Genomic DNA, 26,908 nt, shown 5'->3' with positions numbered 1-26,908 from the left:
GTACATCACTAGTAGCAATCTTCAGTCTTTGATCTGGTTACTTTCAGTGGCCTCCACCTACGACAATCTGATACAGACAACTCTCGTATTTCCGACTCCAATACCTGTCTGTCAGCGACCCCACATCCGCCCGCCATGTCGCGTCACCGTGTCAAGTCACTCGACTACGATGAAGACGACCTCGACGACGACTATGACGAACCCGACCCAGAGGAACAAGAGCAGCTGGAGGAGTACACGAACGAGGTCCTCAGACAGCTCCGTGCGGGGGAGCCTTCCGTGACCGCATCGCGAGAGGAGGTACAAGAGGCGCTATGGCACTATTACAATGACGTGCAAAAATCCGTGAATTACCTCAGAAGTGGGTAAAAAACAGATGGGGAAAAGAAACGAAGTCTCGATTTGGTTGGATTGGTTGCAAGGTCGTACCTCTGACATGTCGATCAACAGATAAAAAGGCCAAGGAAATTAAGAAAAAGGCAGCGACGCCTGTTGCAAAATCCAAAGGGGTTGCGGGTAAGTGCATCTGCCTTCTTTCAACGACATTCCCTGGAAATATGTCTTCTGCCTTCAGGGTGGCTGGGCTCGGGCTTCCTCATGCGAAATAGTAATCCAATCAGACCTTGCTGCGCTAGGTGAGTCTTTCTTCTCTTATTTTTCTTTGCTTTGACGCCCACTAACATCCCTCTGCAAGTATGGTCATGTCTCTAACAGGTCTATCAGTGCCAGTTTACCCCGTGCTTTCTACGTCGCCTCCGTCATCCTCGGCCCACTTCTCCGCGGCGGACTTCTTCCGTGATGCCCCTTGGTTGAACATCCCTCCACACCGACAAGCGGAGATCCGTATAGAGCCGTTGTATCCCCGACTCGGCCTGATGGGTGGGAATCCTCAGAGTGAGGGGAAAGTGTCCAAGCTGGCGGCTTTGGCTGCAGCTCGCAAAAAGAAGGAGAGTGAGAAAAAGGAAGTCGAGAAGACGACACCGTCACATCCAGAGGACGAGGCACCATCGACAGAGCGAAAGCCCGGGTTATCGTTGCTTGAGAGGTTGTCAGGCAGTAAAGAGCCCAGACCAGTCTCGAAAGCAGGCGGTCTAGCTGCTCTGAAGGCAAGGCGCACACCTTCCGTCGATGTGGAAAAACCAAAGGAAGAGATAAGCGTTTCTACGACGCCGTCACTCGGCGAGAAAGGCCCTGCGGAAAGACCAGGAGAGCAGCAACCTTCTGTGAACCTTCGAGCATCGCCTTCCACGTTCGCCACGATCATTGTGGGGGATGGGACCCGTCCATCTACTGAGCCTAGCCACCTTTGTCGCAAGACTTTTGATGTCATGAAAGTTTACGGTCAAGATCTTACTGAAGCGTTTGACTTTGCAGGCCCCAGTCCCGACGATGTCGTCCTGAACGCACAGAGCGCTTCAAAAGGTTTGCCTATTCGCGGAATGAGATGAATCGATCGCCTAATGACATTCCATCAGGCCTCAAATCCAAACAGGCTACTCCCAAAGCGACAGGGGAGAAGAAACCACAGGCAGAGCTAGCAGAGGGTGTGAAAGCTTTGTCCGTGGAAGAGCCTGCGAAAGTAAAGAGCAAAAACCTCGATGTCCTGGCGGAATACAGGAAGTTGCAGCAAAAGAAAGCTGCCAATTTTGTGGTGATTGGTATTAATCTTCATCTTGCCTCTACTGTCAACTGGTCACTAACTTCGGGGTTAGGTCACGTTGATGCTGGAAAGAGTACGCTCATGGGTCGCTTGCTTGCCGATTTGAATGCTGTAGATCAACGAACGTTGGAGAAGTATCGGCGGGAAGCAGAGAAAATTGGCAAGGGTTCGTTTGCTCTGGCCTGGGTCTTGGATCAGGGGTCGGAAGAACGGGCTCGAGGCGTCACCATTGATATCGCGATGAACAAGTTTGAAACTGAAAATACCCGCTTTACGATCTTGGATGCGCCTGGACACCGGGACTTTGTGCCCAACATGATTGCTGGGGCCAGCCAGGCGGACTTTGCCGTGCTGGTCATCGACGCGAGTACAGGTAACTTCGAGTCCGGACTAAGGGGACAAACCAAAGAGCACGCCTTGCTAGTGCGAAGCATGGGAGTCCAAAAGGTTGTCGTTGCTGTCAATAAGATGGACACGGTGCAGTGGTCCAAGGACAGGTTTGAGGAGATTGAGCAACAGATTTCCTCATTCCTCACCACCGCCGGCTTCCAAGCCAAAAATATCTCCTTTGTTCCATGCTCGGGGTACCACGGAGATAACGTCACGAGACGCAGTAGCGATCCAAATGCGGCATGGTACACAGGCCGCACCCTCATCGAAGAACTCGAGACCTCCGAGCCTTTCAATCATGCCCTTGAGAAGCCATTACGCATGACGATCGCGGACGTGTTCCGGGGCGGCGTTCAGAACCCCATTTCGGTATCGGGACGCATCGACGCCGGCAGCCTGCAGATAGGCGATTCGATCCTGACCATGCCCAGCGGAGAGACCGCGTTGATCAAGAGTTTGGAGGTAGACGGGGAGCCCAGCGATTGGGCAGTCGCGGGACAGAACGTGGTTCTCAATCTCGCCAACATCGACCCTGTCCACCTGCGGTCGGGCGACGTTATCTGCAGCCCTACTGCGCCCATTCAAACCGTCCAGAGCTTCACCACCAAAGTGCTCGCATTTGATCACTTGATGCCCATGCAGGTAGACGTCCACCGGGGCCGACTGCATGTCTCCGGCAGAATTAGCCGGCTCGTCGCGACCTTGGATAAGGGAACAGGCGCCGTGGTCAAGAAGAAGCCGAAGATCATCCCTCCGGGAACAGTGGCGCGGATCGTCGTAGAGATGGACCAGCCCGTGCCTCTGGAGGCGCCTGCCAGGATCGTGCTCCGTGCTGCCGGGGAGACGGTAGCAGCTGGTCTGCTGGAATGACGTGCTCGCATTCTATTTCATATTCACCTTATGATGATGTGATGAGACGTCTAGACCTGTCAAGGAATAGACGCGTGTATATACACATTTATCAGGGTTATGTGTTTGGGAAGACTTCGTACCTGTTTCTAAACAAATGTATGACTGTTGACAGAGGTACGGTATGTACACTTTGAGTATGCTATGCATAAATCTACTGTAGTAGCAAGCATGGGCACAGATACTGTATACGCCCCGCTATCGAGGTGAGAATCATAAACTACTTAGGTACCTAGCTTACGGTCTGATCGCGTGCCGATATTCTAAAAAAAAGACAACAATAAGATCATACATATCCCGTCAACAAAGGATGGCAATCTAAAACAACCGACCCAAACTCAACCAGCATTGCCACTTGCGGCAAAGGGGAGCTTGAGATTGTTGGAATGAACAGCTGTTCTGATCTTGCAGGCCAGTCCCAAAAGGACACCTCAGCAGCAAAAATTGCCCCCATCCAGTTCGTACATCGATGCGGTTGCCTCTTTCTAGCGATTTCGACAGTGGCTCTTTCTCCAGGTGGATCCGGAATGTGCCTCGTCCGATTGGCCGGCGGGTCTGAGTCAGCAGCGCGTCCTGGGCAAGGCACGGCCCAATGGGAGTGCGAGAAGTAACCTTAAATGCCTTCCTGGCCTTACCCGCGAAAAGGCCAGCATGGCCGGACAGCCCTCTCGTCGCCGCATGCTCCATACAAGAACGCGGCCGCAGCTTCTCTGGCCTTCTTTTTCTCCCCTGCAACACTCCCTTCCTTTCCCTCCCAACTCTCTTCTTCTCCTTCTCTCTGCTCCCTTTTATTTTCTTCTTGAGGGATTGGACTCCTTTTATTTACAATACCCCTGTGCTTCTCCTCGCTGGAGGAAGCAAGGTCGCAGCGGTATCGTAACGGGAGCTTAGGAGCTGAACTGGGAGATTTGTTCTGTTGAATTCCAGCTGTACTCTGATCTGGTCAAGGACAGTTGCCCTCTCTGCCTCTTCCACACATTATGTCGCGATCATCGCGGCTGGGCGGGGCGTCCAAGCCCTTTGCCTGGACGACCATCCTTTACCTCCTCCTGGTCTTCATTGCGCCTCTGGCGTTTTTGGGAACCGCCCATGCTTCTGAGGACCAGAGTGTCCAAGAGAACTATGGAACTGGTATGCTCTCTCTCTCCCCTCCCTGCTGAAGCTCTAATCAATATTTCTGTGGCAGCGGCTGACCTGACTGTCTCTAGTAATTGGTATCGATTTGGGAACGACCTACTCCTGTGTCGGTGTGATGCAGAATGGCAAGGTCGAGATCTTGGTTAACGACCAGGGTAACCGTATCACACCCTCATACGTGGCTTTCACGGATGAGGAGCGTCTGATCGGTGACGCCGCGAAGAACCAGTACTCTTCGAACCCTTCAAGGACGATCTTCGATATCAAGTGAGCAGCTTCGAATTTGGAATTTCAAACTGGCTTGCAGTGACTGACCTTGCATGTAACAGGCGTCTGATCGGCCGGAAATTCGATGACAAGGACGTTCAGAGAGATATCAAGAACTTCCCCTTCAAGGTTTCCAACAAGGATGGCAAGCCGGTCGTCACGGTCGATGTCAAGGGCCAGCCCAAGACCTTCACTCCCGAGGAAATCTCGGCCATGGTCCTGGGCAAGATGAAGGAGATCGCGGAGGGCTATCTCGGAAAGACCGTCAGCCACGCCGTCGTCACGGTTCCCGCCTACTTCAACGACGCCCAGAGACAGGCCACCAAGGACGCTGGTACCATCGCTGGCCTGAACGTTCTCCGTGTTGTGAACGAGCCCACTGCGGCCGCTATCGCCTACGGTTTGGACAAGACTGGCGATGAGCGCCAGATTATCGTCTACGACTTGGGTGGTGGTACTTTCGATGTCTCCCTCCTGTCGATCGACAACGGCGTCTTCGAGGTCTTGGCTACGGCTGGTGACACCCACCTGGGTGGTGAGGACTTTGACCACCGTGTGATGGACTACTTCGTCAAGCTCTACAACAAGAAGCACAACGTCGACATCACCAAGGACCTGAAGACCATGGGTAAACTGAAGCGCGAGGTTGAGAAGGCTAAGCGGACGCTTTCTTCTCAGATGTCCACTCGCATCGAGATCGAGGCTTTCCACGAGGGCAAGGACTTCTCTGAGACTCTGACCCGCGCCAAGTTCGAGGAGCTGAACATGGATCTGTTCAAGCGGACCCTCAAGCCTGTGGAGCAGGTTCTCAAGGATGCCAAGGTCAAGAAGAGCGACATCAGCGACATTGTCCTGGTTGGTGGTTCTACCCGTATTCCTAAGGTTCAGGCTCTCCTGGAGGAGTTCTTCAACGGCAAGAAGGCCAGCAAGGGTATCAACCCTGATGAGGCCGTTGCCTTTGGTGCTGCCGTTCAGGGTGGTGTCCTCTCCGGAGAGGAGGGAACGGGCGATGTCGTCCTCATGGATGTGAACCCTCTCACCCTGGGTATTGAGACCACTGGTGGTGTCATGACCAAGCTCATCCCTCGTAACACGGTCATCCCTACCCGCAAGTCTCAGATCTTCTCGACCGCGGCCGACAACCAGCCTACGGTCTTGATCCAAGTTTATGAGGGAGAGCGTTCCATGACCAAGGACAACAACCTGTTGGGCAAATTCGAGCTCACGGGTATCCCGCCGGCTCCTCGTGGGGTGCCTCAGATTGAGGTTTCGTTCGACCTGGATGCCAACGGTATCCTGAAGGTCAGCGCTGCTGACAAGGGTACTGGAAAGGCGGAATCTATCACCATCACCAACGATAAGGGCCGCCTGTCTCAGGAGGAGATCGACCGCATGGTTGCGGAGGCTGAGCAGTTCGCCGAGGAAGACCGGGCTGCTCGGGCTAAGATCGAGGCCCGTAATGCGCTGGAGAACTACGCCTTCAGCCTGAAGAATCAGGTCAACGATGAGAACGGCCTGGGTGGAAAGTTGGATGACGATGACAAGGAGACTGTAAGTTTTTATCCTGTGTATCGAAATGATTTGTTCATGGCTAACTCTTTTATGTAGATTCTGGAAGCTGTCAAGGAGGCTACCGACTGGCTGGAGGAGAACGCTGCCACCGCCTCGACGGAGGACTTTGAGGAGCAGCGTGAGAAGCTGTCGAGCGTTGCCTACCCGATCACCAGCAAGCTCTACGGTTCTGCACCGGTCGATGACGAGGAGCCTAGCGGCCACGACGAGCTGTAGACGGGATTTAGAAAGGGAGCATTCTGGAGTTCTGTGTCTGCTTATAAATTATGTTCTGTCATGTTTTATTCCTTGTACTGTTAAAAGGATGGTTGTGATGGCAATCAGACAGTGATACCTTATCAGATAGGATCAAGATTCTTGGAGGAATTGAATCTTGAGATAATTTGGGAATTATATACGGGTCATTACTTAGATCTTGACGTAAACGCACGCTCTTCAATGTACGACCGGAGTAATACCATGCGTAAACATCGTCAACGCCTCATTTTCCACCCTGCTCAATAAACTCCTTGACCACCTCGACAATGACCTGGTGATCATCCTCCTGTTTCAAGCCACTCACAACAATAACTCCAACCAACCCGTCAACGCCTCGCACGCGGATCGGGAATCCACCGCCATGAATCGCATAATCATCCGCAACACTACCACCATTGGAACTAGGCAACGCATACTTCTTCACAAACGCCGCCTCCACCTGACTTGCGTCCTCCGTCGTGCTCAACATCTTCCGCCGCAAAAGCCACGTCGACGATCCCCAGCGCAGCACAGCATTGCGCTTCCGCCGCACCCACACCTCGTTATCGGGCACGGTGCCGGACTCCGTGGCGCATTGGAACACGACGTGAGGTTGTAACCCGCTGCCGGTCGTCAGGGCGATGGAGATCAGAGCTGGTTTGCGTTGCGAGTCCGGCAGTGAGAGGATGCGGGTGCGGAGGGCGAGGCCGAGGGACCAGGCAGTGGCGGTCGTGAAGGAGGGGAAGACTGCGGCGGGGGAGAGCTCGTAGGCTGCGAGTTGGGAGGGCTGGTGTTGTCATGTCGTTAGCAATCGAATTGAATGGGTGTGCATATTGCGTGTATGCATATTGCACCCTGGCATTGTTCTTGTGATATGGTCTATGGGTATTGAGGTACTTACGTCCGTCAGAGGCGCCTCGAGGGGTTGCGGATTTGAGGCAGCCATATCTCTCTCGCTTTATAAATAGATATATATCTTGTTGCAAGAGGTAAATTGAATGATTGATTTATTGACTGAGTAGAGTAGCAACTTGAGATTGTGTATGTACAGTACCTAGGTACCTTGCTGCTTGTCACGATAGTTTCGGTTGATGCGGGGCATAATTATTCCATCCAGAACTTCCTTTTATTTATTGACCCCACCAGATTAATTATTGCGCCAGAACCTTTAACCAGATTGAGCTCGCAGAAGAACTCCATTCTCATTCATTGTCTATTTTAACGCTATCTGTAGGTCAGGTATCACTGTCGCTTACAGATCAATATGTGTATTATGGAACGTGTTTTACTACACTGGCATATCGCACCCTTAAACGAGAAATGAGCTCGGTAATCGACATCTTATCAGTACGACTAACTAACTAGCCGGTGCTGCAATGGCGGGTACAATGAGATTAGCATTGCTATTACTATACTACATAGCTCGGCAGAATATTGAGTCATGCACAGAACTTAGGAAAGAGGATATACTACAGTAGAGCTGAAGCTGGAGATGGATTGTGTTCATAGGAACGACGTCGAAGAATGTCCCAATGAAGACGAGACGTCAATGGTAAAGAAGTTTGGCATGGCGCTGGAGACAGCCCCTAACCGGATAAATTTCAATGATTTGCAGAGGACCAAAAGGAAGAGTGGTTGAGTTGACAGGTACATGCGACGTATGCTGACTTAGTTGCGGAGAATGACCTCTGGACGAACGAACGAACCCCGCTTGACAACTCATTCACTCAGAGTACCTTTTGCTTGACTGCTTCAAAGAACCATCACTCATGTCAGTTCTGTTACTACCTGGTTTTCATTCAACAGACTCAATACGATTTGATATGATTACGGCCTATGCCGAGACTCGTGAAGAGAGCCTGCGATTCCTGCATCGTCCGTAAAGTCCGTTGTGACGGGTCTCTGCCCTGCCAGACCTGCCAGACTGCCACGAGACAAGTGCAATGCACCTATATCAAGCCTGTGCAGAAAAGAGGCCCCAAGTTTCGACGGGCTGCCGCTGCCAGAAATAGCTCTGATGTGACTCAAACTCAGGAGACAGCCTCTGCAGCCCTCAAACCACCACCCAAGGTAGTGAACTCGACATGGGCACAAGACCATCCCAGGGAGACGGTGATATCATCACGCAAGCTGGCGCGGATCATCGATGAATACCACAACCACTCCTACAGTGTCTGGCCCGTCGTCAAGTCCGACGTGCTGCTCGACCAGCTGAACGCCCCCTTCGATGCCAACACCTACTGTCTGGCAGCCGCGCTGTGCGCAGCTACCATGGCGCAATTGAACCTCCCTGCGATAGCCGCAGAAGAAGACAACCTCCTGATTGACAGCGGCTATCTGGCGAGAGAGTGCATTCGCATCAGGGAGCAGCACTCCTACAGGGAACATCTCGACGTGCGGAGCGTCCTGGTTTCTTTCTTCCTGCATGTGTACCATGCCAAAGTAAACAAGAGGAATTCTGCGATGATGTTCATCCAGGAGGCAATATCGTCTGCGAAATTGCTTGGGCTGGACCGTGATAATGGCGCGTCGCTGGAGCTGGCGGGGGAGGTCGTGGATAATGGCGAGATCTTGTTCTCCTTGCTGTGGGTGTCTGAGAGGTGTGTATTGAAGCGGCTCGAATATAGTTTCGTGATGCTTATGGGGTTATAGAGGATACGCCATGCATCTAGGCTTGACCCCATCTTATGCGCAGAGTTTCTGTATCCCAGCCGTCGACAGCTCCACCAGCAACGTGCATGTTCACGGTCTTCTCGAGCTAGCCAGACTGTTCGCCACATTCGACCAATGCTCGGATATGATGGTGTCAACAGAATTGCTCATCGCGTCGGAGACCGCGCTGCACAGGCTGTCGATGTGCGCTGAGAATGCTGCCGTGGCCCGGTTAGCAGATTACTGCATCACCAGAGAATGGATGAGGACGATCATCTGGCAGCGAGCGCTGTCGCTGGGGATGCTCTCGTCGCGGTCTTCCTCAGCCGTGATGACGTTCAGCTTTCCTGTCCAAGTCAGCCGGGACCTGCTGAGTGCTCTGCGGGGGTTTTCATCGGAGGATCTGCTGCCTCTGGGGCGGGATCAGGTGCGTTACATTAGACCTGTACGTATGTATACAAGGCTAAAGATGTGACAGCTTCTGAAGTGCTTCGAGGTCGCCAATACTCTGGCGGACACGCTGCTGTGCAATGCTGCCCTGTCGGAGAGATCCGCTCTCAGCTTTGGACCGCATGAATTCCTCCATGGTCTCTATCAGAAACTGCGCCCGTTCTTGAGCCAGGATCACATGCTCGACTCGATATTACGGGGGAAGACGGCAGAGGCTCTATCGAGTGCGCCCTGTCGTTTCTGGAGTCTTCGTTTGGGAGAATCGACAGAATTGGATATACTATCAACTAAGAATACATATGACAATTCATCACAGGACGGACCCCAGGAATCGTCATGGGAAGGACGATTTAGAGTGAATAGAAATCACAACTATTGACACGATTTTAGCATCTATTCCTCGTCGACACCATTCTATCCCTCGTTGGCCACCTGCAAGACGATCCGTCCAGAAATATCCCCCCTTTCGAGTTCTTCGTACGCTTGCGGCAGTTCCCTGAATGGCCGCACGATGACGTTGGGCTTGACAATGCCCCGTCGGGTCAGCTCGACGGCTTCCAGACACTCCTTGAGCGAACCGACCAGGTTGCCGGTGATCTTGAGTCCCCTGATCACAATCGTGGAGATAGGCGTCTCGATGATCGGCCGTCCAGGCGGGATGCCCACGCAGCTGAGCGTGCCACCGACCCGTAGCATCTCTGCTGCATGCGCGAAGGCCTTGCCGTTGCCGGCCGTGACTACGACCGCGTGGGCGCCTCCGTTGGTGATTCTGTGGACTTCTTGAATGACGTCGGTTTCAGTGAAGTCGATGAATTCAGTGGCCCCTAGGGACAGGACGAAGGCTCGTTTGTCTGCGCCTTTGTCAACGCCAATGACTGATGCGCCGTGTGCGCGGGCGTATTGCACTGTATACTTGTCAGCAAATATATATAGTCACCAGTTCATGGTTTCAGGTAAAAGCTGCCTCACCAGCTAGATGCCCTAATCCACCTCCAGCACCCACCACGACGAGCCATTGCCCGACTTTGATATTGGCATTCAAAACGGCCTAGAAAGCAGTCGTCAGCTTGAACATCCGAATCATGAAAAAAAAAACAAATCCGAACTGCCTCTGGGATATCTACCTTATAAGCTGTCACCCCCGCACACAACACCGGCCCAATCACCCTTGGATCAACATCATCCGGCAGGATAGTCAGATAATCCGCATCCAGAGCGATATACTCCTGGAAACTGCCATCCTCATGATGGAGATGGTTCGTACTTCTAACGCAGTACTGCTCGACGCCAGCGAAGCAAAACTCGCACCGACGACAGACCCGGCTCGAGAAGCGGATTCCTACCAGGCTGCCGATGCGGAAATCCTCGCTGTTACACCCCGGTCCCAGCGCGACGATCCGCCCGACGCCTTCGTGTCCGCCCACGTGAGGGAGTTTGATCTTCGTTATGGGATTGCCGTCTGCGCCGGCGGCGGTGCCGTTTTTGGTGTGGAGGTCTGTCGCAGCCATCATAACCAGAGCCGTCATCAGGAATGAACAAGTCTTTTTTTTTCATGATGGGTTTTGTGCTCACCACTCTGACAAACTCCCGTATAGAGCACCTTGGCCAAAACTTCGTTGGGTCCGGGGGTCGGGACGGGGTAGTCATGTTGGAACTCGACTGGTCCGCCTAGTTGACGGACGAGGGCGACTTTTTGGGTTTTGGGGATGGGTTCTGCTGTCATTTCTGGCTGGCTGTCTGCTGGTTGTCTGGGTTCGTATTTGTTCGTTATGTCGAATAGTACTGTACTGTACAAGTGCACTCGTATGTGTGTATGTGTATGTGCGTGTGTTTGTATATTTGCAGTATAAGCAGGAGAAAAGAGGGAGGGAAGAGGGGATATAAATACACGAACACGAACCTGACTACCTATTAACTAGCGTAGCGAATCGAATCGATCTATGCTATGCTATCCTATGCTATGAATACTATAGGATTCATGGGATTTACGGAACGAAGTCAATTGATAGGTTTGATTTGATTCGATTCCATTCGTCCATTAATTTAACTCCTTCGTCAGGAATTGGCATTTGTTCGTTCTGCTGCAGGACCTGTAGTGCATGCACTCAGTGAGTCAGTGAGTGAGTGAGTGAGTCTGGATCATCAGTGTGGTGGACTTGACTGACTTGATTTGATTTGACTTGACTTGGCTGGACTGGAATTAACGAACTGGATTGACTGGACTGGACTGACCTGGCCTGGCCATTCACGTACTGGTGTAATGTGTGTACATGCATGCATACAGACAGACAGACAGATAGATACAAAATTCAAGTAAGCAAGTTAGTCTGCAGAGCAAACCATGGATTGACTAGTCAAAATCTCCACGGGGCACGAGAGCCGGGCCGGGCTGGGCCCAGGTCCAGACTGGGTTGTGGTCGTGGTCGTGGACATGGTCATGGTCATGGTCATAGTCACAGGGCCTCTGATGCTGTGTTGGCTGTCCTTTCTACCTAACCAGGAAGCACAATACCTACCTAGGTATATCCAAATGCAATATGCACAATTCTCCGATTCTCCGAGACTTGTCTTGACTAGACTTTACTCGACTGGACTGGACTTGACCTTTTACTCATACCTCATACGTATGAGGCATATAGGTGGATTGTGTACGCAACTAGGTAGGTATGCATATAGAGTTAGTTGGGATTTCAATGCTGCGGATGACTGGCCTCTATTAGGCAGGCAGGTAGGCAGTGGTCAGTCTATCAACTGCATAATGCAGTGGAGTACGTCAGTCAGTCAGTCAATTAATCAATCGGCAAGTCAGGAAGGAATGAAGGGAGGACTTAATTACTCAATTTATCTTATTGTCCTAAGTAGCTATACCGTACAGGTAGGCATGCATGTACAACATACAGTACAGTACATACGTACTGTACTTAGATAAGATACCTAGGTGTAGGTCGCTAGGTCCAATGCAATGCAATGGAATCCATCTATTTACCTCTGGGGACTAGGTAGCAAATTACTAATCTATTAATGTTACCTATTGAATCACACACACACAGTTACCGTATATAAAAAAAAAGGCAGAGATACCAGATCCAAGTCAAGTAACAAAGATCATCTATGATCTACCTATCTAACTGAGTACTAACCTGGTTCTGATATCCCACCTAGGTAGCTAGGTAGGTAATAACTAATGAATGGGTCCGGGCAGACGTGGGGAACGTGACGTGGGGGGATTGATTTACCCACCTAAGGTAAGCTCCAAACAACCAATAGCATTAACCATACATATATGCATAGATCAGGTAGGTTTGGTAGGTCAAGCTTCACTAATACTTTACTTTATTACTATAAATAATGATTGGTTTCTCGGAGAAACATATCATTGCTCGGAGAAATATTAATAACAATAACAACCTTGGAAGGGTTTCAGGTTCGTTCCTTTTTTTTAAGTTCCCAAAGTTAAAAAATGATGAGATAATTGATCTGGACCACCGTAGAACAGCTCTCCTTAAGTGAAGAGACCCTTTTCTTTTTTTTTTCTTTACTTTTTTGGCATTTTATGGTATGGTAGTGTCTCTTTTTGAGTTATGAGTAAACCCTACGTTAGCGCTCAGGAACTGTACTGTACTATACCTAGGAAGCTAGGTTTGAGAGGTGGAAAAGAAAGAGAAGCAGAAGGAAAATGAAAGAAAAGAGAGAAAGGAATTGGAAATTGGATGGGACAGTATGGCAATAGCAATAGCAAGAGCAATAGCAAGAGCGTATATATTGCAGCAGGTTCCATGTTCTATACTATACTATATACGTACGATTCATGACTCGTCTCTCCTTTCCATTATTCAGAGAAAAGAAAAGATTCAGAAATATGCATGCTTGTTCCCCCTCTTGCCTGCGGCTTTTCTACTTCACCTCGCTTGATACCTCCCGCACAATGACGCCCGCTTCAGCACCCTTGATAGGGGCCGTTTTGCCGCCGAAAATATTCTCCATTTCTTCGAGGGAGCGGCCGGACGTCTAGAAGATAGCCAAGTTAGTTATGACTTTCTCGAGGATGATAAGGAGAAAAAGAGTCAGCGTAGTAAGGCATACCTCCCGCAAGAAGAAGTAAGAATACACGATTATGGCGTAGTTGAAGATGGCAAACATCAGAAACGTCCTCCATCCGATGTTGGCAATCGCATGAGGCGTCATCTGCGACATGACAAAGTTGAACAGCCACTGCGACGCCGCGCCGATGGCCACTCCAACATCTCGCGTCCGGTTCGAGAACATCTCCCCCATGTATAGCCACGGCAGCGGCCCCCAGGACATGTTGTAGCTGAACGCCTCCGCGTAGGTCATGATGATCGCGGCGATGCCGGCTTTGGACGCCGACGCCGCCGTCGCGCTCGGCGGGTGCGCCGCCACGATGCACGCGATGATCAGCATGAACGAGCCCATGGCAAAGGCGCCTGCCATGAAGGGCACCCGCCGCCCGCCGATCCGGTCGAGCACGAACAGCTGGAACGTCAGCACGCCCACCACTTTCACCACCCCGAAGAATCCCGTCACCAGCATGTTGGAGTTGCCTGCTCCGACGGCGGAGAAGATCTGCGCCGCGTAGTACGCCAGCGACGTGTTCCCCGTCAACTGCGCGCACAGCTGGATCGTGATGGCGATGAAGATGCGGTACCGATTGGCGGGCAACAGGAGCTCCTTCAGCGTGAAGTTTTCCTTCATGCGGGCCTCCTCTTCGATGCCCGCCAGGATCTCGTCGAATTCCTTCTGCAGCTCTTCCGTCTCCTCACCACCGCGGACCCATCTGAGGGACTCGCGCGCCTTCTCCGTCTTGCCCTTCTTCGCCAGCCAACGCGCGCTCTCTTTGACGGTGCACATGCCAAACAGCAGCAGACTCGAGGGCAGCAGCTGCAGGCCCAGGGCGATCTGCCATTGTCTCGTGATCTTCGGCTGGTCGACCGACACCGCGTACGTCACCCAGTAGGCGACCATAACTCCCGTGGCGAAGAAGAGCTGGAAGCACGCGCCCAGCTTGCCTCGAATCTCCTTGGGCGACATCTCAGCGGCATAGACGGGAATCAACACCGTGGCGGCGCCAATTCCGACGCCGGCGATGACTCGACCGGCGTAGAACGTCCCGAGCGTGTGGCTGTTGATGATCTGCAGGATTGTACCGATGCTGAAGACCAACGCGCTGACGATGAGACCTCCGCGTCGTCCCAACCAGGCTGTAACCGGCCAGATCAGGAAACATCCGAAGAACGCACCACCCTGGAGGATGGACACTGCATTGGAATTGACGTTGGTTTTCTGGGCGGCCGTGTATCGGAAGTCCTTCTCGAACGATGCCAGCGTGAGGACGCCGCTAATAACACCGGTGTCAAAAGCAAAGGCAAACGAGCCCATGCAGCTGACGCTGACGATGTAGATGGCCCGGAGCAGGCCGAGCGTGCGTCCCATGTTGGCTCGCTGTAAGTTCTATTCTTCTGTTCTGACTCCTCCAGAGAGGAAGATTCCCAGCTCCGGGACATGGCGACAGCCTAATATAATGTCTAGCTGCGTCATCTGCGAGAAATTTTCCTTTCAAGATCCTTGCAAGTGCCCGTTCCACACGGCCGACATAGCTGCGCTCGTCCATTCAGAGAGCTTGTCTGGTTGCTTAAACAGGAGCTTCGAGTCAGTCCATTTGCCTAGGTACGTGTCAACCAGGCCCTAAGGCAGGAATAGGGGGTGGTGGTTGGCTGGCGACGATGATCAAATGATAGCCGGGATTGCGTGCTTGTCTAGGGGTGTTCTTGCTTTCATTCCACGTGCAGTCTTGCGGGTGGAACCTCTCTGGGCAAAAATGAAGAACAGGAACGGGCTGACTGATAAGCAGGCATATCGAGAGATTGATAAGATTGCACGCTGTTGTCAGTCATTGATCTGGTCGTGTCTGTGTCTTAGGTTGAAATGTTGTTAGAAGGCATCCTGATACGGCTAAGCGATGGCGCCAACAACCCCGCAAATGACCCCGGATTGACCCAACAAAGCTATAACCAAGCAATAACTAAAAAGCTTGGACACAATTTAATTCATTATTCTGTGATATGTACCCCGTATTCTCTATTGAACAGGATGAAAGGAAGAAGAGTGGCAGTCACGTGGAATCAATGCCTTAGGTAACAGACTAACTGCCTCAGGCTAGAATAGTATTAAGCCTCAGGCCATGTGACTGAACTATTGATGGCCTGAGGCCAAAAGTCGATGTATATAGCTATCACCCTCGAGAAAAGGTCGAAGAGAAAAATTAGCTAGGTTCAAAGCTTGTTGCCTATCCGACGTTCCTCCTAGAATGCTTGCAAGGTAGATCAAGTTTCAACAGAGAGTACGGAGTACTCTGTACTCCGTACAGCAAGCTTGGCTCTCCACGAACCCACTAATTTTTGACTGGAGAAATGGGCTGAAATCTGAATAGAACTTAGCTCAGTACTGGTTACTATTTTTATGAATGACTGACTTTGCCTTTTTCCCCTTTTATCTTTTTTTCACTGCAACCCCAGCTAACGAACGGAGGGTTTCGGTGCTCGAATGATGAATTGGATCGATTTAATGGTGAAACGCAGGAGGCGATTGATTTGGTCCGACATTACATACAGTACACCAAAATAATATTAATTAAATCGATCATAGATGACAGATGACACGATAATATGAGCTGCTGCGCCTGAGATTGTCTGCAATCTTAGACCAGGCGTATCCATGTGAATGCTGAATGTAGGTTACATCCATGCTGATCAGGTATTTCTGCCGATCCTTGCTCTGCTCGTGCAATTTGTCGATAAGAATGATGATGAAACAACATCCCGCGCGATGTCACCTTACGGGATGCGAGTGTCTCGTAGGTAAGATTGCACCTAATACTCCGTACTCTCTCGAGTCTCTGCAAGTACAGACTGTTCGTTCTCTCGAAATATCCTCCGACACGTAGCCATATGCTGTACTCTGTACTCCGTATTCGCAGAGAAATCAAGGCGTGTTTGTGAAAGGGAAGTCGATGACCTGGAAAAGCTCTCGTGGCCCCGTGCCGTGCGACGCAAATCAGCCGTCGTCGATCTTGATCGTCGAGGGCAACTGAAGCCTGGAGTGGATTCTGCCAAGAAGAGCGTGCAGGATCGTTCTCGTGCCGAGTCGATCCTAATTCGATAAGGTGGCCAATTGCTCGTCGATCGCTTGCTGGAAGGTCGGCCTTTATCCAAGGTTGTTCGCAGATGGCTCTGAACTGGACGACGAGTTGCTCGTTCATTGGCCCAGATGGCCGGCTGCCGGATCAGAGATCTCTCCACAGATCATTGCTCGTCTGCTAGCGGCATGCTGATCATTGTGATGTTCAGGTGCATTTCCTGACTGGACACAGCGTACCACCAGCTAATTGCATCGGCGGAGCCACGCGGCCTGTTCAGTTCGCAGACAGTTGCAACAGATAATAAGCGTCAAGCGATGGTTATCAGCACAGGACATAAACGCTGGATCGACGGTATTTATGTGCTGAGGACGCCATGACAACATCCCCCACGTGTCTGGCACCATCGCCTCCTGTCTGATATCGTCGCTCTTTTCGTTGGAATAGGAAAGAATTACTGAAACTGGCTGGTTTGTGGAGAATTCGTCTCCGCCTCTCATTAGTGTTGCTGCTTCTGCGCCCGTCTTCGTCCGTGAAAAGATGGCTCGCCTTTGTCGCTCATTTTGCTTCATCGCAGCTCTCCTCGATCAGACTCTCGCTGCAGCCAACTGGCCGTACTGGACCTACACCACTGCCCCCTTCCAACCTCCAAACTTGAACATCAGCGTCGCTGGTGGCTCAACTCCTGATCCCGGCTACATCTTCCTTGGCCCAAGAGGCAACCAGCCCAATGGCACGGCCGCGTTGATCTACGACCAGGCGGGCAACCTGGTGTATCAGGGCCCGGATGAAGTGACCGCCAACGTCAATGTCCAGACACTGTTTGGACAGCCGGTGCTCACCTTCTGGACCGGAGACATGCTCGCCATCGGGTATGGATACGGCAAGGTTCACATCCTGGATAACACTTATAAAGAAATCTACACCGTCTCCCTGCCCGGCGACTTTGTGACGCCGAGTGGCACCGCTGAACCATCTTATATTGACCTCCATGAGAGTAAGATTACGGAACGCAACACCATGCTCGTCACAGCCTACAACATCACCCAGGCCAATCTCACTGCAGTAGGAGGCCCGGCAGATGGCTGGATGCTCGCGAGCCATTTCTTCGAGATCGATATTGCCACCAATGAAGTCGTTTTCTCCTGGAATGCATTGGACTACCAGGATCAGATTCCCCTCACGCTGTCCCACCAACCGATAGACACGTCGGGCCAGAGTCAGAGCGATCCCTGGGATGCATATCACATTAACTCTGTTGATGCGGTCGAGGACGGCTATCTGGTGTCGTTGCGCCATCTGTGGTCGGCCTTTTATCTGCACCAGAATGGCAGCATTAAATGGCGACTCAGCGTGAGTCTAAGCCTTCTTCTCTCATCCAAAGACCACGAAATTGACAATGACAGGGTGATACCGGTGGTGATTTTAATCTTGGACCCGGCTGTAATTTCTCCTGGCAACATCACATTCGGGCGCACGAGGAGGACGAAGACGGTCTAAAACTGTCGATATTCAACAATGCCAACGCCGACCCGGCCCATCCGCAGTCGCCAACTACCGGTCTCGTGTTACATGTCGACCTTGTCAACATGTCCGTGACCAACTTCCGGACCCTGACTGACGACAGCGATCCGATCTACGCGAGCAGCCAGGGAGACACGCAGTTACTAGACGGCACGACGGGCCATGTCTTCATGGACTACGGCGCCATCGCGCTGGTCCGCGAGTACGACTCGTCGGGAAACGTCATCCTGTCAGGACAGTTCGGATCGCCCAACGACGTCGCCTCGTACCGCGGCTTCAAGTACAACTGGCAGGCCACCCCATTCTGGGACCCGGCAGTGGTTGTCGACAACTCGTCGGGTAGCATCGACGTGTACATGAGCTGGAACGGGGCGACCGACTACGACACGTGGGACATCTACGGCGGGCCGTCGCAGGGTGAGGTTAACGCGCGTCTGCTGACGACGGTGGCACGAACCGGCTTCGAGACGAAGGCAACGCTCTCTGGACATAATGTGAGATTCATCCAGGCCTTGGCTCGAGGGGGAGGCGACAGCATACGAGCGTCGACAGCGATTCCGTTGTAATCAACAATCCTGTGGGTTCATCAGATGATCTCTTTCCTGAGATGGCGATTTTATGGAATTTCATCCGGCAGGACCTGAAACTTCCATTCGTTGTAACCATTGTGGTTGAATCAGGAATTTATTAGTTCTATGAGCGAGCGTCATTATATTATATCTGCTCATGCCAACATACAACATGTATGTACATATATAAGCAACATAATCGGAATGAATTCGAAGTCAAGCAAGGGGGGTTTTTTTTTTTGGTTCAGTTGCAATTTTCCCTCATAGATAGGTAGTAATAGAAGTAAGTAAGCATATAACCTTTAGCCCTAAATAAATAATTTTGTAATTATTAGGCTAATATCTATCTACTATCTACTTCCACTATACTATAATTACTTTAAAGCATTGTTTTCCGTTTATATGTGCTATCGTGTAGCTATAAAAGGCAACATTATAATACACGAAATTCATCCAGTAAATGGAATCTTCTTAGCCCCCTATTCATTAGCAAGAGATATATATGAATCGGCAAAGGGATTACAGTACATTACCTCCATTATCAGTATAAGAAATTGTATATGTATTACGCTATTAGCAAGTGATATATGTATGTACATACCTACCTAATTCGTAAGTTAAATCTGATTCAAAGCAATTAATCAAGATAATCACTCCGCATACACTTGCTGGGATAGTATAGTATGCAGCACCCTCTCTCCCAAAGGCGCTGATCTTCCCTCTGCCTGCATCGTGGCTATCTATTTTTTATATGGGGGATGGATGGCTTGGTTCGGAGTACTGTATAACCCCTGAAATTCCTTTTCCTTTTTTTTTTTGGTTAAAAAAAAGTTACTGGCCTGGCCGCATTATGTACTCTCCAGTCTTCCAGAATAAATAACAGTAGTACTAACTGTAAGCGCCTAGGAGTCCTAGGCGGAAGTGATCTCACCCGTAGAAGCGAGCAAGTACCCGAAACAAACGAAGGAGGTGGAAGCTGACAGACCACGTTGGTTTGGGGGGTTAAAACCAGCCCGTATTCTCATTTTCTTCATCTTTTCTAATCATCGCTGTCTTTTCATGCTCTACTAGGAGTTATAGTAGTGTATTCTAGTCAAAATCCTACTATTTAATCGTTTCCGTCGACACTAACTATAGTATATTACAGTACAGTACTTTTCGCATACCGTCCCATCCTCAGACAACTATATATACTGTATATCGAATTTATCTACTTGCACTTAGTTTGGGTGAAATCAAAGTTGTTGGAACAATTTGTTGCAGTATTAGCTGCAATATTAACTTTAGCTGCTATGCACAACTGCGCCGTTGCTATGTTCATACATATGAAGGGTATAAAAAATGATGCTTATGATGTCCTGTATGTAGTACCAAAAGAAAAGAAAGAAAAGAGAGAAAATTCAATGGCAGACTTACACAGCATAATTAGCGGTTGTGTCTGGTCTGACCCAGGCAAACAGTATTACAACGTTCTTTCTTTGTTCTTTCGAAAGTCCAAGCCCGATATCAAAGAATTTCTATCTAGCCAGGGCAGAGAATTTCCAGTCATTGGTGTCACTTCCAATGTGTGTATGACCAGTAAGTTGGCAGTAACAAGGACAAAGTTCCCAATCAGGTCGATATGACATGCTCGAGCAATTCAAAGGATAGTTGTGTCGCAGACTCACGGCTTCTTAGCATATAAAGTCTTGAAAGCTGTCCTAGAGTCCTGGAGTCTCTGGCTGAGAGAGTACATAGGCAAATCCTCTGTCTTCCTCGAACAATCCGTTCTTTTAAAAAAAATTATCACTTTCACGCCTTTTCAAAAAAGAAAGAAAAATTATTGTTATCATCATGAAGCTTCTTACTCCAGCGCTAGTCCTTATGCTGAGCTTCTTGACCAGCTCTTCAATGGCCCAGAAGTATTGTTACAATTTGTATGAATCCAACTCAACACTTTCTTTCAATCGACAAGTTCTCAATCTCAAAATCTGAGAACAAAACAAAACGAACGAACGCTGACTGACTCTTGCTCTTACTGTATAATCAATTAGCGGCGGCCCCGACGGCCATGGCAAATACTGCTACGGCCAAGGTGAGCTAAGCTATCTATTTCCGTGCTCTGTTCCGGATTGACTATTTTTTGCCTATTTATATATATACTGATATATAACTTGGATATTGCTATCTCGCCGGGACCGGTAGTAACCCTTGCGTTCCACTTGGACCGAAACTCGGACCCTGCAGTCCTCCTCCTTGAGAATGGAATAGGAGAATTGGATTGAATTCAAGCAAGCCCCAGGCGATATCATATCGACATGAGTGACTAGCGGATTTATAAGGATGGGTGGGATAGGATTGGACTGGATGGTCTAGGCAGTGGAGGAGAGGAGAAATAGATTTTTCATTACTCTATTAGGTAGCAAGGAAGGAATATAGGTAGAGAGATAATAAATACTATCTGTATAATGCAAGAAATATATTGGAGTGAATAAAAGTAAGGAATATTATGAGTAGGGAGCCCGCCTGGGAAGTAGATAATAAATACTACCTATATAATACAAGAAATATAGTGAATAGAATATGATAAAAGAAAAACTCCTTATACAGGATGTACTGGAGGTTTGGGGGCTAAGAGTCCCATGTAAGGCTTGTTTTATATAAGATATGAGTAGGCTTAAGAAGGGGGGAGGGGGGGGAAGAGGAGGAGAAAAGAAAAAAAAAAGAGAGAGAAGTAGAAGAAGGATAGGTAGGTAGATCTAGGAGTTAGGTAGTTAGTATATAGTCCTATATTTATAGGTACCTAGGTAATAGACTAGTAGACCAGCTAGATAGGTACGTAGATATAAAGGTAGATATGAATATAGATTTGAGCTAAGTAAATGATACTAATATCCTAACTAAATTCTCCTTAAACTTCGTAATTCTTATTCACCTCGTAGAACGGATAGCAAGCATTGATTGCTATAAGACGACAGGCGTGGATGGATGGGTCAGAAGAATGAATACCGTCTGTCCAGACGGACGGACGCCTTCCTTCCTCTCTTGTTCTTGAGCGTCCACACAGGCGTCATTTTGTGTCACTTTGAAGGTGGTTTTTCACAGGGAGGGACGCGTTTTGGGTCGAGTCAGTCGAGTCATGTCGCTGTCTTGAAAAGGACGTCCAGGTCCTGAGGACATAATACGGATTACTACCTAGGTACTTATGTACTAGGTACCTAGAGTTAATTCTGGCAATAGTATTCGAATCAGCGCCGCTCATTGGTCAGGTTTAGGACGATTGTACTTCTTCCTTGCTTGGAAGGGATAGAAAAAGCGAACTTCATTTCACTCTGTACGATAGCTACCAGCTGGATATGCTTATCGTTTCCCCTTGTTCTGGGGCTGTACTCCATACATACTGTCTGGAATAAAGACTCGATAGTATGTCTGTCTCACTCGGACGGAGTCACCTGAACAGAACAGAACAGAACGCATGCATGCATGCAGGTAGCCGGTCGGTAATCTTCCTTCCCGAAATATTGGAACTACCTAGGTAGGAAGGAAGTACTCCCTACACTTCTTCCTTCCGTAACCTCACCTTCCACAAAAAAGAATGCCCTCCTCGTTATTCTCTTACAACAAAGCAAAGCCTGCTCTTTTCGATTTCATTAATATCTTAGCTCTATTAATTCCCGAAAAGAAGGTTCTTTACCGCTACCACTACACCTAGCACAATTACAACCTGATCGCCTGAGACGGGATCCCATCCCTTTACTGGAAAGGGAGGAAGGAGGCCGCCAGCCAGGACAACTGGGCCAACTGTCCACCCTATTGATCGTGGCCAGAACGAACAGTGCTCTTTCGGGAATGATTTCCTCTCCTGCGAAACCGACCATGGACCCGGTGAGCTACACGAGACGGATGACAGGCTCGGGTACTGCAAGGACACTGGCATAAGGTTTCAATAATTATTAGCGGTGGTAGTCTTAACAATGGACGGCAAACGGGACTGAAATTGTTTTTCCTACAGGGACGTCTATATAAGAGTGCTGGCTGCCTACAGTACAGTCTTGTACATCCTACAGAAGAGCACCTGTTACCAAGTTTGGAAGGAACGTGACTTCGATCCAACTCAGTTCACCTCATCCCAACTGAAAGACTTCCTTGTCATTCCTCGATATCACAAGTCACCGTTCCAGTTCCACCCACCATGCAATTCCTCACTCTCAGCGTGGCTGCCATCCTGCTCCCCCTGGCGCACGCCGTCGGCAACGCCGTCATCTACAACAACTGCTCCGACCCTGTCTACATCTGGTCAGTGGGCTCCACCGTCGGGCCGGGCCAGACACTGAGCTTCGGCGAGGAGTACTCGGAGAAATACCACCAGGACGCCAAAACCGGCGGCATCACCGTCAAGATCACGCGCAAGGCGGGCGGCCTGTACGACGGCAGCCCGCAGACGGACTTTGCCTACACGCTCGACGGCAACAACCAGATCTGGTACGACATCTCGGACGTGTATGGCGACCCGTTCGTCAACTCGACACTCTCTGTCGTCCCGACAGACACGTCGTGTCCGATCATCGCCTGGCTGAACGGGGTGCCTCCGTCGGGCAGCCAGACGGCTGTGTGTACGGCGGACACGGATGTGCAGTTGAATCTGTGCGCGGATGCAAATTCGACAAGTCAAGCCATAAGGCGTGCAGCCTGGTTGGTTGCTCGTCACTCTTTCTGAGCTGTGATCGATCATTGGAAGTGGAAGGGAAAGAAAGACACATCAACCCGTCTTCGCTGTCGGCTGTTATTTCTATTCTTGAATGGTTCTTTTCTTCTGTGGAAATGTCCTTACTTATGGTATTGTCATTATTGATGTTGGAATAATGGTAAATGTGTATGTAGAACCTACCTAAATACGGACAGTATAGGAAGTAGTTAGTTAGCATGAATGGAGCAGTAAATTCACNTGGAGCAGTAAATTCACTATAGGCATGCATGAGCAGATAATCTTCGATGAGATAAAAAAACCCCCCCCCCCCCCCTTTAAAATAAAATCGACAAGCACAAAATGGTATCATGGTATCATGATCATGAAGCCTGACAAAATAAAAACAAAGAACCGACCAAACAAACAATAACACTTCCAGTCAGTCACAAGGCCTCCCCACTTATCAAATCCATCATCATCTAAACCAGTCATCAAAATCAATCATCAAACCACCCCAATCATCAAAGCCATCATCATCATCAAAATCGGCATCCAATCATCAAATCAATCCTCTTCATCCCCACCCGCTTCAGCTTCCGCCTCTGCTTCTGCCGCCTCAATATCAACATCATCCAACCGGAGTCTCCGCTTCAGAACGCGATTCTCCCGCCGGAGCTCCTCCACCTGATCCTCATACTTCTCCAGCGCGTCAGCGCTCGCGGCGCTGAGCTCCTCGATGATTTTGAAGACGCGCCACAGCCGCAGCACGACGACAATGGAGCTGATCTCCTCGACGACGCCGCGCAGCGCGACGTCGAGGATGAAGGCGATGACAATAACCAGCGAGTCGAAGACGTGGAATTTGGACGAGAAGTAGCTTGCAGTACGTCAGCATACATTTACACCCCTGTATAGCAGTACTAGGCATGTGCTATGCGGCGAGGGTGCCTACCTCAACCCAAAACTCAACGTCGCAGCAATCAACTCCAGCATGAACAGGCACGAAAACACCAGACTGACCAGACCCAGCGCCTCCTGGGCGGTGCCCCAGCGCGGATCGATGCGTCGGTGCTTCTGCTTCAGCTCGCAGGTGTGCAGCTCAATCAGGAAGTCGGCGAAGATGCAGGCGACGTCGACGCTGACGAGCAGCAGCACAAGGTAGTGGCCCCATCGGGAGGAGAGGAAGGCGCGGGTATCGCGACGCCAGCGGGCGAGGCCGTCATCATCATCGTCATTGTCATCGCGGTGCCTGTTCCTGACAGCGCCGTCGACGGTGTGCTGGTGATGATGATGATGCCATGGATGCCAGGATGGCAGGCGCCTGCCAATGAAATCGCCGACGGAGCTGTTGTGGGGGAGGAAGTGGGACGAGAAGGGCGTCTGGATCGGACGCAGCAGGGGTTGCATGACAGAGGCCATTGATTTGTGCATTTATATGATCATCAATGTATTTACATAAGCATGAAATCAATGACAAGGCAATAATAACGATCGTGCTGGCGCTGACTTGCGCTGACTTGCCGTCATCAACGACAATAACGGGGATGTTATGGTTTGCGGGGTAGCGAGGTTGCTGTACCGTAACTTACTAACTCGTCTACCTCGGACTTCGCAGCGTATCTCCGCCAGCCAAACTCTGTCCCCGCATGTCTATCGGCTTTCCCCAGCTGGGCCAGCTCAACTGTCGTGGTTTGCTTAAGAATCGTTCTTTCGTTCTTTCTTCTTTCCTTCTCTATTTTCTACGACAGTTTAACCACTGTCCATTTGCTGATACTACCTGATACTACTATAGAATTCCTATATATGATTAACTTCTGATCTCCAACATGGTCTCCGCCATCAGGATAGCCCTCTCGGCGGCCAGCAGAGCTCGCAACCTCCTTCGCACCGTGCAGTTCACCCATCCACCCAGCTGCCCCTGCCATTCGAACCCCAATCACCACCATAACCATCAGACCCCGTCTACATCGCTGGCAAACCATGTCCGCCGCCATCTGGCCACGCCCGTCGACCCGTCCCGCGAGAAGGAGTATGCCTTTGAGATGGCGGCCTCCAGTATCCGCTTTGGGCCGGGAGCTACCAAGGAAGTTGGCATGGACTTTAAGAATCTGGGGGCTAAACGCGTCTGCATCGTCACCGACTCTAATGTCGCTAAGCTGGATGCTATGAAGCAGGCCGTTGAGGGCCTGTCGCGTGAGGGGATTGAGTTCACTGTGTTTGATAAGGTTCGAGTCGAACCAAAGGATAGCTCGTACGTTTGTTTCAATATAAAGAAGCTAGAGGTTGAGTTCTGTGAAAAGGTGCTGATGGCAGACAGAATCAAAGAGGCTATTGCCTTTGCTAAACCCTACAACCCAGATGCATTCCTCGCCGTGGGTAAGCACACACATACACAAGTTCATTGTACGCAACAGCTAAGCTACTTCAGGCGGCGGATCGGTCATTGACACGGCCAAACTGATGAACCTGTACACCGTCTTCCACGACGCCGATTTCCTCGACTTCGTCAACGCACCCCTCGGCAAAGGCCTCCCCATCTCCAAGCCATTGAAGCCCCTCGTGGCCGTTCCCACCACCGCAGGCACCGGCTCCGAGACGACCGGCACCGCCATCTTCGATCTTGTGTCGAAAAAAGCCAAAACAGGCGTCGCCCACCGCAACCTGAAGCCCACCCTCGGCATCTGCGACCCCCTCAACACCCGTACCATGCCCGCCGCCGTCCACGCCTCGTCTGGCCTGGACGTGCTCTGCCACTCGCTCGAGTCGTGGACGGCCATCCCCTTCAACGAGCGCGTGCCACGGCCAACCAACCCAATCAACCGGCCCGCCTACCAGGGCGCCAACCCCATTTCCGACATCTTCTCGCTGAACGCCCTCCGCAGCACGGTCAAGTACCTTCCCCGCGCCGTCAAGGACCCAGAGGACTTCGAGGCGCAGTCGCAGATGCTGCTCGCCGCGACGCTGGCCGGCGTCGGCTTCGGCAACGCCGGAGTCCACCTCTGCCACGGCATGAGCTACCCGATCTCAGGCCAGAACCCGGGCTACAAGCACGCGGGCTACGCCGTCGACCACCCGATCATCCCTCACGGCGTCTCTGTCGCCGTCACCGCGCCCGCCGTCTTCCGCTTCACGGCGCCGTCAAACCCAGACCGCCACCTCGCTGCCGCAGAGGCCTTTGGCGTCGATATCTCCACCGTCAAGCGTGAGAGCGCAGGCGAGGTTCTGAGCGAGGCCATCGCCGAGTTCCTCATCAAGCTGGGCGATCAGCCGCGTGGGCTGAAAGCGCTTGGTTTCAAGACCTCTGATATCGACGACCTGGTCGAGGGGACGATCCCGCAGAAACGAGTGCTGATGTTGGCGCCGAACCTGAGTGAAGAGCTCTCTGCCGAGAAGGAGGAATTGAGAAGGCTGTTTGAACAGTCGATGGAGTATTAGGCGGTAGCTAGCTAGGTAGGTAGGTAGGTATGTATGTATGTAACTTTGGACTGAACAGGACGGACATGAACTTTTATGGGCCTTTTCTTTTTCCTACGACTCCTCGTACAGTGCTCTATACTTATACCTATACTTATACCTATATACTCTCAGACTTCTTCCCCTTCCTTCCTGTATATAGCATTCAACCTGATCTTCATGTTATATCCCGATAAGCAAGGAAAGAAAGGAGAAAACAAGGAGTTATGAAAGGGTGCAAAAAAAATCCGGTCAAGCAAAAAAAAAAA

The 26,908-nt window shown here is 50.7% G+C and overlaps 11 protein-coding genes across 11 annotated transcripts; 7 read left to right on the top strand and 4 right to left on the bottom strand.

Annotated features, from left to right (window-relative positions):
* Positions 1-135: 135 nt before the first annotated feature.
* On the top strand, positions 136-2,920 carry VTN77DRAFT_6415 (uncharacterized protein; the record flags this gene model as incomplete). Its single annotated transcript, XM_069422691.1, has 5 exons — positions 136-361; positions 451-516; positions 724-1,422; positions 1,476-1,658; positions 1,713-2,920. 5 exons carry the CDS (start codon positions 136-138, stop codon positions 2,918-2,920), a joined length of 2,382 nt encoding a protein of 793 aa, XP_069281325.1.
* Positions 2,921-3,939: 1,019 nt separating this feature from the next.
* VTN77DRAFT_6414 (uncharacterized protein) lies at positions 3,940-6,151 on the top strand (the record flags this gene model as incomplete). The annotated part of the gene is made up of 4 exons (XM_069422690.1): positions 3,940-4,090; positions 4,168-4,363; positions 4,426-5,914; positions 5,972-6,151. The coding sequence occupies 4 exons, from the start codon at positions 3,940-3,942 to the stop codon at positions 6,149-6,151; spliced, it is 2,016 nt and encodes a 671-aa protein (XP_069281324.1).
* A 265-nt stretch (positions 6,152-6,416) lies between these two features.
* VTN77DRAFT_6413 (uncharacterized protein) lies at positions 6,417-7,118 on the bottom strand (the record flags this gene model as incomplete). The annotated part of the gene is made up of 2 exons (XM_069422689.1): positions 6,417-6,959; positions 7,074-7,118. 2 exons carry the CDS (start codon positions 7,116-7,118, stop codon positions 6,417-6,419), a joined length of 588 nt encoding a protein of 195 aa, XP_069281323.1.
* Positions 7,119-8,008: 890 nt separating this feature from the next.
* Positions 8,009-9,653, top strand: VTN77DRAFT_6412 (uncharacterized protein; the record flags this gene model as incomplete). Its single annotated transcript, XM_069422688.1, has 3 exons — positions 8,009-8,772; positions 8,825-9,251; positions 9,303-9,653. The coding sequence occupies 3 exons, from the start codon at positions 8,009-8,011 to the stop codon at positions 9,651-9,653; spliced, it is 1,542 nt and encodes a 513-aa protein (XP_069281322.1).
* A 703-nt stretch (positions 9,654-10,356) lies between these two features.
* Positions 10,357-10,809, top strand: VTN77DRAFT_6411 (uncharacterized protein; the record flags this gene model as incomplete). The annotated part of the gene is made up of 1 exon (XM_069422687.1): positions 10,357-10,809. The coding sequence occupies one exon, from the start codon at positions 10,357-10,359 to the stop codon at positions 10,807-10,809; it is 453 nt and encodes a 150-aa protein (XP_069281321.1).
* Positions 10,810-13,168: 2,359 nt separating this feature from the next.
* Positions 13,169-14,725, bottom strand: VTN77DRAFT_6410 (uncharacterized protein; the record flags this gene model as incomplete). The annotated part of the gene is made up of 2 exons (XM_069422686.1): positions 13,169-13,282; positions 13,358-14,725. The coding sequence occupies 2 exons, from the start codon at positions 14,723-14,725 to the stop codon at positions 13,169-13,171; spliced, it is 1,482 nt and encodes a 493-aa protein (XP_069281320.1).
* A 1,264-nt stretch (positions 14,726-15,989) lies between these two features.
* Positions 15,990-16,550, bottom strand: VTN77DRAFT_6409 (uncharacterized protein; the record flags this gene model as incomplete). Its single annotated transcript, XM_069422684.1, has 1 exon — positions 15,990-16,550. One exon carries the CDS (start codon positions 16,548-16,550, stop codon positions 15,990-15,992), a length of 561 nt encoding a protein of 186 aa, XP_069281319.1.
* A 417-nt stretch (positions 16,551-16,967) lies between these two features.
* VTN77DRAFT_6408 (uncharacterized protein) lies at positions 16,968-18,517 on the top strand (the record flags this gene model as incomplete). Its single annotated transcript, XM_069422683.1, has 2 exons — positions 16,968-17,780; positions 17,834-18,517. 2 exons carry the CDS (start codon positions 16,968-16,970, stop codon positions 18,515-18,517), a joined length of 1,497 nt encoding a protein of 498 aa, XP_069281318.1.
* A 4,174-nt stretch (positions 18,518-22,691) lies between these two features.
* On the top strand, positions 22,692-23,216 carry VTN77DRAFT_6407 (uncharacterized protein; the record flags this gene model as incomplete). The annotated part of the gene is made up of 1 exon (XM_069422682.1): positions 22,692-23,216. The coding sequence occupies one exon, from the start codon at positions 22,692-22,694 to the stop codon at positions 23,214-23,216; it is 525 nt and encodes a 174-aa protein (XP_069281317.1).
* Positions 23,217-23,750: 534 nt separating this feature from the next.
* On the bottom strand, positions 23,751-24,617 carry VTN77DRAFT_6406 (uncharacterized protein; the record flags this gene model as incomplete). Its single annotated transcript, XM_069422681.1, has 2 exons — positions 23,751-24,063; positions 24,139-24,617. 2 exons carry the CDS (start codon positions 24,615-24,617, stop codon positions 23,751-23,753), a joined length of 792 nt encoding a protein of 263 aa, XP_069281316.1.
* Positions 24,618-25,012: 395 nt separating this feature from the next.
* VTN77DRAFT_6405 (uncharacterized protein) lies at positions 25,013-26,621 on the top strand (the record flags this gene model as incomplete). Its single annotated transcript, XM_069422680.1, has 3 exons — positions 25,013-25,437; positions 25,504-25,562; positions 25,615-26,621. The coding sequence occupies 3 exons, from the start codon at positions 25,013-25,015 to the stop codon at positions 26,619-26,621; spliced, it is 1,491 nt and encodes a 496-aa protein (XP_069281315.1).
* Between the last annotated feature and the right edge of the window lie 287 nt (positions 26,622-26,908).

This window comes from Rasamsonia byssochlamydoides, assembly GCF_041956645.1.
Source record: "Rasamsonia byssochlamydoides strain NRRL 3658 unplaced genomic scaffold VTN77scaffold_5, whole genome shotgun sequence".
Taxonomy (NCBI): Eukaryota; Fungi; Ascomycota; class Eurotiomycetes; order Eurotiales; family Trichocomaceae; genus Rasamsonia; species Rasamsonia byssochlamydoides.
This window is presented reverse-complemented; position numbering and strand designations above follow the sequence as displayed.